At 46.2% G+C, this 13,253-nt stretch overlaps 1 protein-coding gene across 10 annotated transcripts in view; it reads left to right on the forward strand.

Moving 5' to 3' along the window:
- LOC144495209 (nipped-B-like protein) overlaps positions 1–13,253 on the forward strand; it is a 728,344-nt gene that overhangs the window by 199,186 nt on the left and 515,905 nt on the right. For all 10 annotated transcript variants that reach the window (XM_078215273.1, XM_078215271.1, XM_078215278.1 and 7 more), the window contains one exon: positions 12,640–12,794. In XM_078215273.1, coding sequence (XP_078071399.1) covers positions 12,640–12,794 — 155 coding nt within the window. The remainder of the gene's footprint in view (positions 1–12,639; positions 12,795–13,253) is intronic.

Raw genomic sequence — 13,253 nt, forward strand, 5'->3', positions numbered from 1 at the left:
TATTTGGCCATGCTAAATCAACGCTAATGTGGGGTTACGGGAATAGGGCCTGGGTGGGATTGTGGTTGATAGAGATTTGATGGGCCAAATGGCCGGCTTCTGTGTTGTAGGAAATCTATGATCTTATTGAATTGTTGAGGCACTGAATGGTCCACTCCTCCCTAGGTTGTATGCTGATATCTCCGCCATTCATTTGTTTTAAATAGTGATTTCACTGTTACTTTTTCCACTACACAAGGTTCACATACAAATGATTCTTGTACTATTAATATCACTCAACAGTATCAGTCACCTGGTGCCCAAAGTTTGTTAGATTGTACCACAGGTGTAGGGAAAGCATGATAGGATGCTACTAGCAACTAAGGGATTTGCTGTATTTCGATTTTCAGAAGACTTTCGATAAGGTCTGACATAGGAGGTTAGTAAACAAAATGAAAGCACTTGGTATTGGGGGAATATATTGGGATGGATTGAGGATTGATTACCAACAAGAACAGAATAGGAATTAACAGGTCATTCTCAGATTGGCAGATTGTGACTTGAGATACTGCAAGGATTAGTATTTGGGTCTCGGCTATTCACAATCTCCATCAGTGCATTGTGCATGGAGACCAAATATAATATTTCCAAGTTTGTGGAAGACACAAAACTAGGTGGGAATGTATGTTGTGAGGAGGATTCAAGGGGGCTTGGGCAGGCTAAGTGAATGGGCAAGAGCATGGCCAATGTGATATGATGTGGATAAGTGAGAGTTTCTCCACTTTGGTAGGTGGAACGGAGGTGCAGAGTATTTATTAAAATGGTGAGAGTTTGGGAAATGGACTATTATTTAAATGGTAAAAAATTGCAGCATGCTGCTGCACAGAGGGACCTGGGTGTCCTCGTGCAGGAATCTCAAGGAGTTGGTTTGCAGGTGCAGCAGGTAATTAAGAAGGCAGATGGAATTTTGACCCTCATTTCTAGAGGGATGGAGTTTAAAAACAGCGAGGTTATGTTGCAGCTGGATAGGATTTATAGTTATTTGGAGAGTAATGAATTGATAGGTGATAGTCAGCATGGTTTTGTGGCAGGTAGGTCGTGCCTTACTAACCTTATTGAGTTTTTTGAGAAAGTGACCAAGGAGGTGGATGGGGGCAAGGCAGTGGACGTGGTATATATGGATTTTAGTAAGGCGTTTGATAAGGTTCACCATGGTAGGCTTCTGCAGAAAATGCAGATGTATGGGATTGGGGGTGATCTAGGAAATTGGATCAGGAATTGGCTAGCGGATAGGAAACAGAGGGTGGTGGTTGATAGTAAATATTCATCATGGAGTGCGGTTACAAGTGGTGTACCTCAGGGATCTGTTTTGGGGCCACTGCTGTTTGTAATATTTATTAATGATCTGGATGAGGGTATAGTTAGAACATAGAACATAGAACATAGAACATAGAACATTACAGCGCAGAACAGGCCCTTCGGCCCACGATGTTGCACCGACCAGTTAAAAAAAAAAAAAAAACTGTGACCCTCCAACCTAAACCAATTTCTTTTCGTCCATGAACCTATCTACGGATCTCTTAAACGCCCCCAAACTAGGCGCATTTACTACTGATGCTGGCAGGGCATTCCAATCCCTCACCACCCTCTGGGTAAAGAACCTACCCCTGACATCGGTTCTATAACTACCCCCCCTCAATTTAAAGCCATGCCCCCTCGTGCTGGATTTCTCCATCAGAGGAAAAAGGCTATCACTATCCACCCTATCTAAACCTCTAATCATCTTATATGTTTCAATAAGATCCCCTCTTAGCCGCCGCCTTTCCAGCGAAAACAATCCCAAATCCCTCAGCCTCTCCTCATAGGATCTCCCCTCCATACCAGGCAACATCCTGGTAAACCTCCTCTGCACCCTCTCCAAAGCCTCCACATCCTTCCTGTAATGTGGGGACCAGAACTGCACACAGTACTCCAAGTGCGGCCGCACCAGAGTTGTGTACAGTTGCAACATAACGCTACGACTCCTAAATTCAATCCCCCTACCAATAAACGCCAAGACACCATATGCCTTCTTAACAACCTTATCTACTTGATTCCCAACTTTCAGGGATCTATGCACACATACACCTAGATCCCTCTGCTCCTCCACACTATTCAAAGTCCTCCCGTTAGCCCTATACTCAACACATCTGTTATTCCTACCAAAGTGAATTACCTCACACTTCTCCGCATTAAACTCCATCCGCCACCAATTGGGTGGATTAGCAAATTTGCTGATGACACCAAAGTCGGTGGTGTGGTAGACAGTGAGGAAGGGTGTCGTAGTTTGCAGGAAGACTTAGACAGGTTGCAAAGTTGGGCCGAGAGGTGGCGGATGGAGTTTAATGCGGAGAAGTGTGAGGTAATTCACTTTGGTAGGAATAACAGATGTGTTGAGTATAGGGCTAACGGGAGGACTTTGAATAGTGTGGAGGAGCAGAGGGATCTAGGTGTATGTGTGCATAGATCCCTGAAAGTTGGGAATCAAGTAGATAAGGTTGTTAAGAAGGCATATGGTGTCTTGGCGTTTATTGGTAGGGGGATTGAATTTAGGAGTCGTAGCGTTATGTTGCAACTGTACACAACTCTGGTGCGGCCGCACTTGGAGTACTGTGTGCAGTTCTGGTCCCCACATTACAGGAAGGATGTGGAGGCTTTGGAGAGGGTGCAGAGGAGGTTTACCAGGATGTTGCCTGGTATGGAGGGGAGATCCTATGAGGAGAGGCTGAGGGATTTGGGATTGTTTTCGCTGGAAAGGCGGCGGCTAAGAGGGGATCTTATTGAAACATATAAGATGATTAGAGGTTTAGATAGGGTGGATAGTGATAGCCTTTTTCCTCTGATGGAGAAATCCAGCACGAGGGGGCATGGCTTTAAATTGAGGGGGGGTAGTTATAGAACCGATGTCAGGGGTAGGTTCTTTACCCAGAGGGTGGTGAGGGATTGGAATGCCCTGCCAGCATCAGTTGTAAATGCGCCTAGTTTGGGGGCGTTTAAGAGATCCGTAGATAGGTTCATGGACGAAAAGAAATTGGTTTAGGTTGGAGGGTCACAGTTTTTTTTTTTAACTGGTCGGTGCAACATCGTGGGCCGAAGGGCCTGTTCTGCGCTGTAATGTTCTATGTTCTATGTTCTATAAGGTGCTGGTGAGGCCACACCTGGAGTACTGTGTACAGTTTTGGTCTCCTTATTTGAGAAAGGATATACTGGCCTTGATTACCTTATCCACCTGCATTGCCACTTTGTGATCGGTGGACATGTATGCCCAGGTCTCTCTGCCTGTCAATACTTCTAAGGGTTTTACCATTTACGGTATAATTCCTACATGCATTGGACCTTCTAAAATGCATTACCTCACATTTGTCCGGATTAAACTCCATCTGCCATTTCTCCGCCCAAGTTTCCAACTGGTCTATATCTTGCTGTATCCTCTGATAATACTCTTCACTATCTGCAACACCACCAATTCTTGTGTCATCTGCAAACTTACTAATCAGACCAGCTACATTTTCCTCCAAATCATTTATGTATATATACTACAAACAACAAAGGCCCCAGAACTGATCCCTGTGGAACACTGCCAGTCATGATGTGGAGATGCCGGCATTGGACTGGGGTAAGCACAGTCAGAAGTCTCAACACCAGGTTAAATTCCAACAGATTGAAGGAGTGACACTCCGAAAGCTTGTGCTACCAAATAAACCTGTTGGACTGCACTGCCCTCATCTACCTTCTTGGTTACCCCTTCAAAAAACTCAATCAAATTTGTGAGACATGATTTTCCACTCTCAAAGCCATGCTGACTGTCCCTAATCAGTCCTTGCGACCTCCCCTTCAGAAAACCACGTTCTCTATCACTAAGTCCATTTGTTTCCAAATGTGAGTAAATTCTGTTCCTAAGAATCTCTTCCAATTTTCTTACCACTGATGTAAGGCTCAGCGGCCTATAATTTCCTGGATTATTCCTGCTGCCCTTCTTGAACAATGGAACAGCATTGGCTATTCTCCAGTCCTCTGGAACTTCACCTGTAGCCAATGTGGGTACAAAGATTTCTTTCAAGGCTGCAGCAATTTCCACCCTTGATTTTATTTGCCAAGGACTTTTCATGACCCTTTTAGCCTTCCTAACTCCTTCCTTAAGTGCCTCCCTATATTCTTTATATTCTTCAAGGGCTTCATCTGTCCTAAGCCTTTTAAACCTTATGAATGCTTCCTTTTTCTTTTTGATGAGGCTCATAATATCCCTCGTTTTTCAGATTTCCTGATACTTGCCACACTTATCCTTCATCCTCACAGGTGCATGCCGGTTCTGAATCCTAAACAACTGACATTTGAAAGACTCCCACATGTCGGATGTTGATTTACCCTCAAACAGCCTCCCTAATCTACACTCTCCAGATCCTGTCTGATGTTGTTGTCGTTAGCCGTCCCCAGTTTTACACCTTCGCCCGAGCCACAAGCACCTTGAAACTTACGGAATTGTGATCCTTGTTCCCGAAATACTTTCCTACTGAAACTTCGATCACCAGGGCGGCACGGTAGCACAGTGGTTAGCACTGCTGCTTCACAGCTCCAGGGACCTGGGTTCGATTCCCGGCTTGGGTTACTGTCTCTGTGGAGTTTGCACATTCTCCTCGTGTCTGCGTGGGTTTCCTCCGGGTGCTCCGGTTTCCTCCCACAGTCCAATGATGTGCGGGTTAGGTTGATTGGCCATGCTAAAAATTGCCCCTTAGTGTCCTGAGATGCGTAGGTTAGAGGGATTAGTGGGTAAAATATGTAGGGATATGGGGGTAGGGCCTGGGTGGGATTGTGGTCGGTGCAGACTCGATGGGCCGAATGGCCTCTTTCTGTACTGTAGGGATTCTATGCTTCTGTGGGTGCTTTTCTGGTTGGCAGTTGGTGACCAGTGGCGTGCCGCAGGGATCGGTGCTGGGGCCTCAATTGTTTACCATTTACATAGATGATCTGGAGGAGGGGACTGAATCTAGGGTATTCAAGTTTGCTGATGACACGAAGGTGAGTGGGAAAGCGAATTGCGTGGAGGACGCGGAAAGTCTGCAGAGAGATTTGGATAGGCTGAGCGAGTGGGCGAGGATCTGGCAGATGGAATATAACGTTATCCACTTTGGAAGAAATAATAGTAAATTGGAATATTATTTAAATGGAGAAAAATTAGATCGTGCGACTGTGCAGAGGGACCTGGGGGTCCTTGTGCACGAATCGCAAAAACTCAGTCTGCAGGTGCAGCAGGTGATCAAGAAGGCGAATGGAATGTTGGCCTTTATCGCGAGGGGGATAGAATATAAAAGCAGGGAGGTCTTGCTGCAACTGTACAAGGCAGTGGTGAGGCTGCAACTGGAGTACTGTGTGCAGTTTTGGTCCCCTTATTTGCGAAAGGATATATTGGCCTTGGAGGGAGTGCAGAGAAGGTTCACCAGGTTGATACCGGAGATGAGGGGTGTAGCTTATGAGGAGAGATTAAACAGATTGGGTCTGTACTCGTTGGAGTTTAGAAGGATGAGGGGTGATCTTATAGAGACATATAAGATAATGAAGGGGCTGGATAGGGTAGAGGTGGAGAGATTCTTTCCACTTAGAAGGGAAACCAGAACGAGAGGGCACAGCCTCAAAATAAGGGGGGGCCGGTTCAGAACAGAGTTGAGGGGGAACTTCTTCTCTCAGAGGGTAGTGAATCTCTGGAATTCTCTGCCCATTGAAGTGGTGGAGGCTTCCTCGTTGAATATGTTTAAATCACGGGTAGATAGTTTTCTGATCGATAAGGGAATTAGGGGTTATGGGGAGCAGGCGGGTAAGTGGAACTGATTCGCTTCAGGTCAGCCATGATCTTGTTGAATGGCGGGGCAGGCTCGAAGGGCCAGATGGCCTACTCCTGCTCCTATTATGTTCTTATGTTCTTATGTTCTTATGTGACCTGGCCAAGGTCATTCCCCAATACCAGGTCTAATGTGGCTCCTTCCCGAGTTGGGCTATCTACATACTGTTTCAGGAAATCCTCCTGGGCGCTTCTTACAAATTCTGCCCCATCCAAGCCTCTAGCAGTGAGTGAGTCCCAATCAATATAGGGAAAGTTAAAATCATCCTCCACAACAACCCTGTTGTTTTTGCATCTTTCCAAAATCTGTCTGTATATCATCTGCTCTATCTCCCGCTGGCTGTACCCCCAACATTGTAACTACACCCTTCCTGTTCCTGAGCTCTATCCATATTGCCTCACTGCCTGAACCCTCCGAGGGGTCCTCCCTCAGTAGAGCTGTGATATTCTCCTTAACCAGTAATGCAACTCCCCCATCCCTTTTATCCTGCTTGAATCATCTAAATAGTGGAATGTTTAGCTGCCAATCCTGTCCCTCTTTCAACCAAGTCTCTGTAATAGCAACATCATCATAGTTTCAAGTACTAATCTAAAATCTAAGTTCATCTGTCTTATCTGTTACCCTCGTGGCGAATGTTGTTCCTCTGTTTAAGAAAGGGAATAGAAATGACCCTGGTAATTATGGACCGGTTAGTCTTTCTTCGGTGGTTGGTAAATTGATGGAAAAGGTCCTTAGGGATGGGATTTACGACCATTTAGAAAGATGCGGATTAATCCGGGATAGTCAGCACGGATTCGTGAAGAGCAAGTCATGCCTCACAAATTTGATAGAATTTTTTGAGGAGGTAACTAAGTGTGTTGATGAAGGTAGGGCAGTTGATGTCATATACATGGATTTTAGTAAGGCGTTTGATAGAACATAGAACAGTACAGCACAGAACAGGCCCTTCGGCCCACGATGTTGTGCCGAGCTTTATCTGAAACCAAGATCAAGCTATCCCACTCCCTATCATCTTGGTGTGCTCCATGTGCCGATCCAATAACCGCTTAAATGTTCCTAAAGTGTCTGACTCCACTATCACTGCAGGCAGTCCATTCCACACCCCAACCACTCTCTGCGTGAAGAACATACCTCTGATATCCTTCCTATGTCTCCCACCATGAACCCTATAGTTATGCCCCCTTGTAATAGCTCCATCCACCCGAGGAAATAGTCTTTGAACGTTCACTCTATCTATCCCCTTCATCATTTTATAAACCTCTATTAAGTCTCCCCTCAGCCTCCTCCGCTCCAGAGAGAACAACCCTAGCTCCCTCAACTTTTCCTCATAAGACCTACCCTCCAAACCAGGCAGCATCCTGGTAAATCTCCTCTGCACTCTTTCCAGCGCTTCCACATCCTTCTTATAGTGAGGTGACCAGAACTGCACACAATATTCCAAATGTGGTCTCACCAAGGTCCTGTACAGTTGCAGCATAACCCCATGGCTCTTAAACTCCAACCGCCTGTTAATAAAAGCTAACACACACTATAGGCCTTCTTCACAGCTCTATCCACTTGAGTGGCAACCTTTAGAGATCTGTGGATATGAACCCCAAGATCTCTCTGTTCCTCCACAGTCTTCAGAACCCTACCTTTGACCCTGTAATCCACATTTAAGTTAGTCCTACCAAAATGAATCACCTCACATTTATCAGGGTTAAACTCCATTTGCCATTTTTCAGCCCAGCTTTGCATCCTATCTATGTCTCTTTGCAGCCTACAACAGCCCTCCACCTCATCCACTACTCCACCAATCTTGGTGTCATCAGCAAATTTACTGATCCACCCTTCAGCCCCCTCCTCTAAGTCATTAATAAAAATTACAAAGAGCAGAGGACCAAGCACTGATCCCTGCGGCACTCCGCTAGCAACCTGCCTCCAATCCGAAATTTTTCCATCGACCACCACCCTCTGTTTTCGATCAGACAGCCAGATACCTATCCAATCGGCCAACTTTCCCTCTATCCCACACCTCCTCACTTTCATCATAAGCCGACCATGGGGGACCTTATCAAACGCCTTACTAAAATCCATGTATATGACATCAACTGCCCTACCTTCATCAACACACTTGGTTACCTCCTCAAAAAATTCAATCAAATTTGTGAGGCACGACTTGCCCTTCACGAACCCGTGCTGACTATCCCGGATTAATCCGCATCTTTCTAAATGGTCGTAAATCCCATCTCTAAGGACCTTTTCCATAAATGTACCAACCACCGAAGTAAGACTAACTGGTCTATAATTACCAGGGTCATTTCTATTCCCTTTCTTAAACTGAGGAACAACATTCGCCATTCTCCAGTCCTCTGGCACCATCCCTGTGGACAGCGAGGACCCAAAGATCAAAGCCAAAGGCTCTGCAATCTCATCCCTTGCCTCCCAAAGAATCCTAGGATACATTTAATCAGGCCCAGGGGACTTATCGACCTTCAGTTTATTCAAAACTGCCAGGACATCCTCCCTCCGAACATCTATTTCCTCCAGCCTATTAGCCTGTAACACCTTCTCTTCCTGAAAAACATGGCCCCTCTCCTTGGTGAACACTGAAGAAAAGTATTCATTCATCACCTCGCCTATCTCTACTGACTCCATACACAAGTTCCCACTACTGTCCTTGACTGGCCCTAACCTCACCCTGGTCATTCTTTTATTCCTCACATAAGAGTAAAAAGCCTTGGGGTTTTCCTTGATCCGACCCGCCAAGGACTTCTTGTGTCCCCCTCCTACCTCTCCTAAGCCCCTTTTTCAGCTCATTCCTTGCTAACTTGTAACCCTCAATCGAGTCATCTGAACCTTGTTTCCTCATCCCTACATAAGCTTCCCTCTTCCTTTTCACAAGACATTCCACCTCGTTCGTGAACCATGGTTCCCTCACTCGGCCATTTCCTCCCTGCCTGACAGGGACATACCTATCAAGGACACCCAGTATTTGTTCCTTGAAAAAGTTCCACTTTTCATTAGTTCCTTTCTCTGACAGTTTCTGTTCCCAACTTATGCCCCCTAATTCTTGCCTAATCGCATCATAATTACCTCTCCCCCAATTGTAAACCTTGCCCTGCCGTACGGCCCTATCCCTCTCCATTGCAATAACAAAAGACACCGAATTGTGGTCACTATCTCCAAAGTGCTCTCCCACAACCAAATCTAACACTTGGCCCGGTTCATTTCCCTGTACCAAATCCAATGTGGCCTCACCTCTTGTCGGCCTATCCACATATTGTGTCAGGAAACCCTCCTGCACACACTGCACAAAAACTGCCCCATCCGAACTATTTGACCTACAAAGGTTCCAATCAATATTTGGAAAGTTAAAGTCCCCCATGACAACTACCCTGTGACCCCCACACATATCCATAATCTGCTTAGCAATTTCTTCCTCCACATCTCTATTACTATTTGGGGGCCCATAGTAAACTCCTAACAACGTGACCGCTCCTTTCCTATTTCTAACCTCAGCCCATATTACCTCAGTGTGCAGATCCCCCTCGAAGTGCCTTTCCGCAGCCGTTAAACTATCCTTGATTAACAATGCTACTCCTCCACCTCTTTTACCAGCTTCCCTACACTTACTGAAACATCTATACCCCGGAACGTCCAACAACCATTCCTGTCCTTGTTCTACCCACGTCTCCGTAATGGCCACAACATCGTAGTCCCAAGTACCAATCCACGCCCCAAGTTCATCTACCTTGTTCCGGATGCTCCTTGCATTGAAGTAGACACACTTCAACACACCTTCCTGTGTACCGGTACCCACCCTTGACCCTGATACCTTCCCCAATACCTCACCACCCTCACTGACTTCTGGACTACAACTCCTTTTCCCACTCCCCTGACAAATTAGTTTAAACCCCCCCTGAAGAGCTGTAACAAATTTCCCTCCCAGGATATTGGTGCCCCTCTGGTTCAGGTGCACCCCGTCCTGTTTGTACAGGTCCCACCTTCCCCAGAATGTGTTCCAATTATCCATGTATCTGAAACCCTCCCTCCTACACCATCCCTGCAACCACATGTTTAACTGCACTCTCTCCTTGTTCCTCAACTCGCTATCACGTGGCACCGGCAACGTACCAGAGATGACCACATGTTTTGTCTTGGCTCTCAGCTTCCAGCCCAGCTCCAGAAATTCCTGTTTTAAATCCCCGTCCCTTCTCTTACCTATGTAATTGGTACCAATGTGTACCACGACTTGTGACTGTTTCCCCTCCCCCTTCAGAATCCGGAAAACACGGTCTGAGACGTCACGGACCTTGGCATCCGGTAGGCAACATACCATCCGTGAGTCTCTTTTGCTGCCACAGAACCTCCTATCTATCCCTCTAATGAGTCCCCAATAACCATTGCCCTCCCGCTCTGCCCCTTACCCTCCCGAGCCACAGAGACGGACACAGTGCTGGAGATCCTCTCACTGCGGCTCACCACTGGTATTTCATCCCCCTCAACTGTATCCAAAGCGGAATACTTGTTGCTAAGGGGAACGACCACCGGTCCCCCATGATAAGGTCCCCCCATGGTCGGCTTATGATTAAAGTAAGGAGGTGTGGGATAGAGGGAAAGTTGGCAGATTGGATAGGTAACTGACTGTCTGATCGAAGACAGAGGGTGGTGGTGGATGAAAGGTTTTCGGACTGGAGGCAGGTTGCTAGCGGAGTGCCACAGGGATCAGTGCTTGGTCCTCTGCTCTTTGTGATTTTTATTAATGACTTAGAGGAGGGGGCTGAAGGGTGGATCAGTAAATTTGCTGATGACACCAAGATTGGTGGAGTAGTGGATGAGCTGGAGGGCTGTTGTAGGCTGCAAAGAGACATAGATAGGATGCAAAGCTGGGCTGAAAAATGGCAAATGGAGTTTAACCCTGATAAATGTGAGGTGATTCATTTTGGTAGGACAAATTTAAATGTGGATTACAGGGTCAAAGGTAGGGTTCTGAAGACTGTGGAGGAACAGAGAGATCTTGGGGTCCATATCCACAGATCTCTAAAGGTTGCCACTCAAGTGGATAGAGCTGTGAAGAAGGCCTATAGTGTGTTAGCTTTTATTAACAGGGGGTAGGAGTTTAAGAGCCGTGGGGTTATGCTGCAACTGTACAGGACCTTGGTGAGACCACATTTGGAATATTGTGTGCAGTTCTGGTCACCTCACTATAAGAAGGATGTGGAAGCGCTGGAAAGAGTGCAGAGGAGATTTACCAGGATGCTGCCTGGTTTGGAGGGTAGGTCTTAGGAGGAAAGGTTGAGGGAGCTCGGGCTGTTCTCTCTGGAGCGGAGGAGGCTGAGGGGAGACTTAATAGAGGTTTATAAAATGATGAAGGGGATAGATAGAGTGAACATTCAAAGACTATTTCCTCGGGTGGATGGAGCTATTACAAGGGGGCATAACTATAGGGTTCATGGTGGGAGATGCAGGAAGGATATCAGAGGTATGTTCTTCACGCAGAGAGTGGTTGGGGTGTGGAATGGACTGCCTGCAGTGATAGTGGAGTCAGACACTTTAGGAACATTTAAGCGGTTATTGGATCGGCACATGGAGCACACCAAGATGATAGGGAGTGGGATAGCTTGATCTTGGTTTCAGATAAAGCTCGGCACAACATCGTGGGCCTGTTCTGTGCTGTACTGTTCTATGTACTCCTTGTGTTGAAACAAATGCACTTCAGACCACTAGTCCCACTGTGTTCAACAAGTACTCCCACCTGCTCTTCCTCTTAATCATGAAAGCCTTAATCTGTTGCTCTCCCTGAGTTTCTCCTGACTGACCTACTACTCTGGTTCCTCCCCACTGCCATACTAGTGTAAACTCTCCCGTGTGACTCTAGCTAATCTACCTGCCACGATATTGGTGCCCCTCCAGTTTAGGTGTAACCTGTCCTCCTTGTACAGGTCCCACCTGTCCTGGAAGTGATCTCAATGATCAAGATATCTGAACCCCTCACTCGTACACCAGCTCTTTAGCCACATGCTTAGTTGTACTATATTCCTATTCCTAGCCTCACTGGCCCAGGAAGTAATCCTGAGATTGCAGCCTTAGAGGTCCACTTTTTTAACTTACTACCTAACTCCCTGAACTTCCCTTGCAGGACCTTGTCACACTTCCTGCCTGTCGTTAGTACCAATGTGTACCACGGCCTCGGGTTGTCTGCTCTCCCCTTTCAGAATGCCCCATGCCTGTTTAGAGACATCATTGGCGCTGGCACCAGGGAGGCAACATACCAGCCTGGAGTCAGTTGTGAACTGAGGATAGGAAGAGGAATGAAGCTGTGACCCAAACCAAAATTCAGATGGTTTGTAATAAGTGACTGGGGAAATTGTGGTTTTGCTTTATTCCTTTCATTAGACATGGGCATTGCTGGCTCGGCCAACATTTTTATTGCCCATCCCTAATTGTCCTCAAGGTGGCAGAGAATTGCAGCCTTGAACTGCTGCAGTTCATGTGGCGTAGGTATACCCACAGTACTTTTTGTCGGGGTTGGGGGTCCTGAATTTTGACCCAGTGACATCGAAGAACTGACGATATCATTCCAAGTCAGGGTGGTGTGCGGTTTGAATGGAAACTAGCAGGTTGTGATATTCTCAGTCTGAGTAAACTGTTTCAGCAGTAAATAGAGGACTCCAAACTGGGTACTGTAGTTCTCGGTTTAGGAAAGTGGACCTGCCTACCATTGGCTTCCACGCAACCACTTACTATGAATGGACTGAATAAATGTGGGAACTTGGGTAAGCATTCATTTCCTTTTTGTTTACAGTCGATTTGTGCCACCACAATCAACTTCGACCAACAGATACATGACTCAGCAGAACAGTCCTGTACCCAGTCCATATGCTCCACAGAGCCCTCCAGGTTACATGCAATATCCACAGCACCCTCCAAGCTACACACAGCATCAGCAGATACAACAAGGTAAGAGCTGAGAGAAAATTTGAAATCGGTGACATGCAGTCATGTACAAGTATTATATCTTCGAGAAGCTATTTTCACAGTTGCTTCACGGATTAGAAGTTAGTCTTGGCACTGTTTACCTGCCCAAATTGGCTAGCTTAACTTGTGAAGAATTGTCCATTCTTGACCAGGATTGGTTGGATATGCTTCTTCATAGTTTGACTTTGGAATAGAGTAATATGGTACTTTCTGAGCGTACATCCACTTCAGAAGTCAGATAGTAGTTCCACTGTAGATAAAACTCCTCTTGCCCACCTCTCAACTCCAGTGAACCACCGAGAAGAGTGAGGAGGCCTCATATTGGTGAGATTCATTTGGGGAAATCAAAAATGTTTCTTGCTACCAGAATTTATTCTTAAATGAAGTTTAAGAATAAATTGAAGTTTTTGGAGTGGAGGCGAGGGTTCATAATTCTTGCTC

The sequence above is a fragment of the Mustelus asterias genome, chromosome 6, assembly GCF_964213995.1.
Source record: "Mustelus asterias chromosome 6, sMusAst1.hap1.1, whole genome shotgun sequence".
Taxonomy (NCBI): domain Eukaryota; kingdom Metazoa; phylum Chordata; class Chondrichthyes; order Carcharhiniformes; family Triakidae; genus Mustelus; species Mustelus asterias.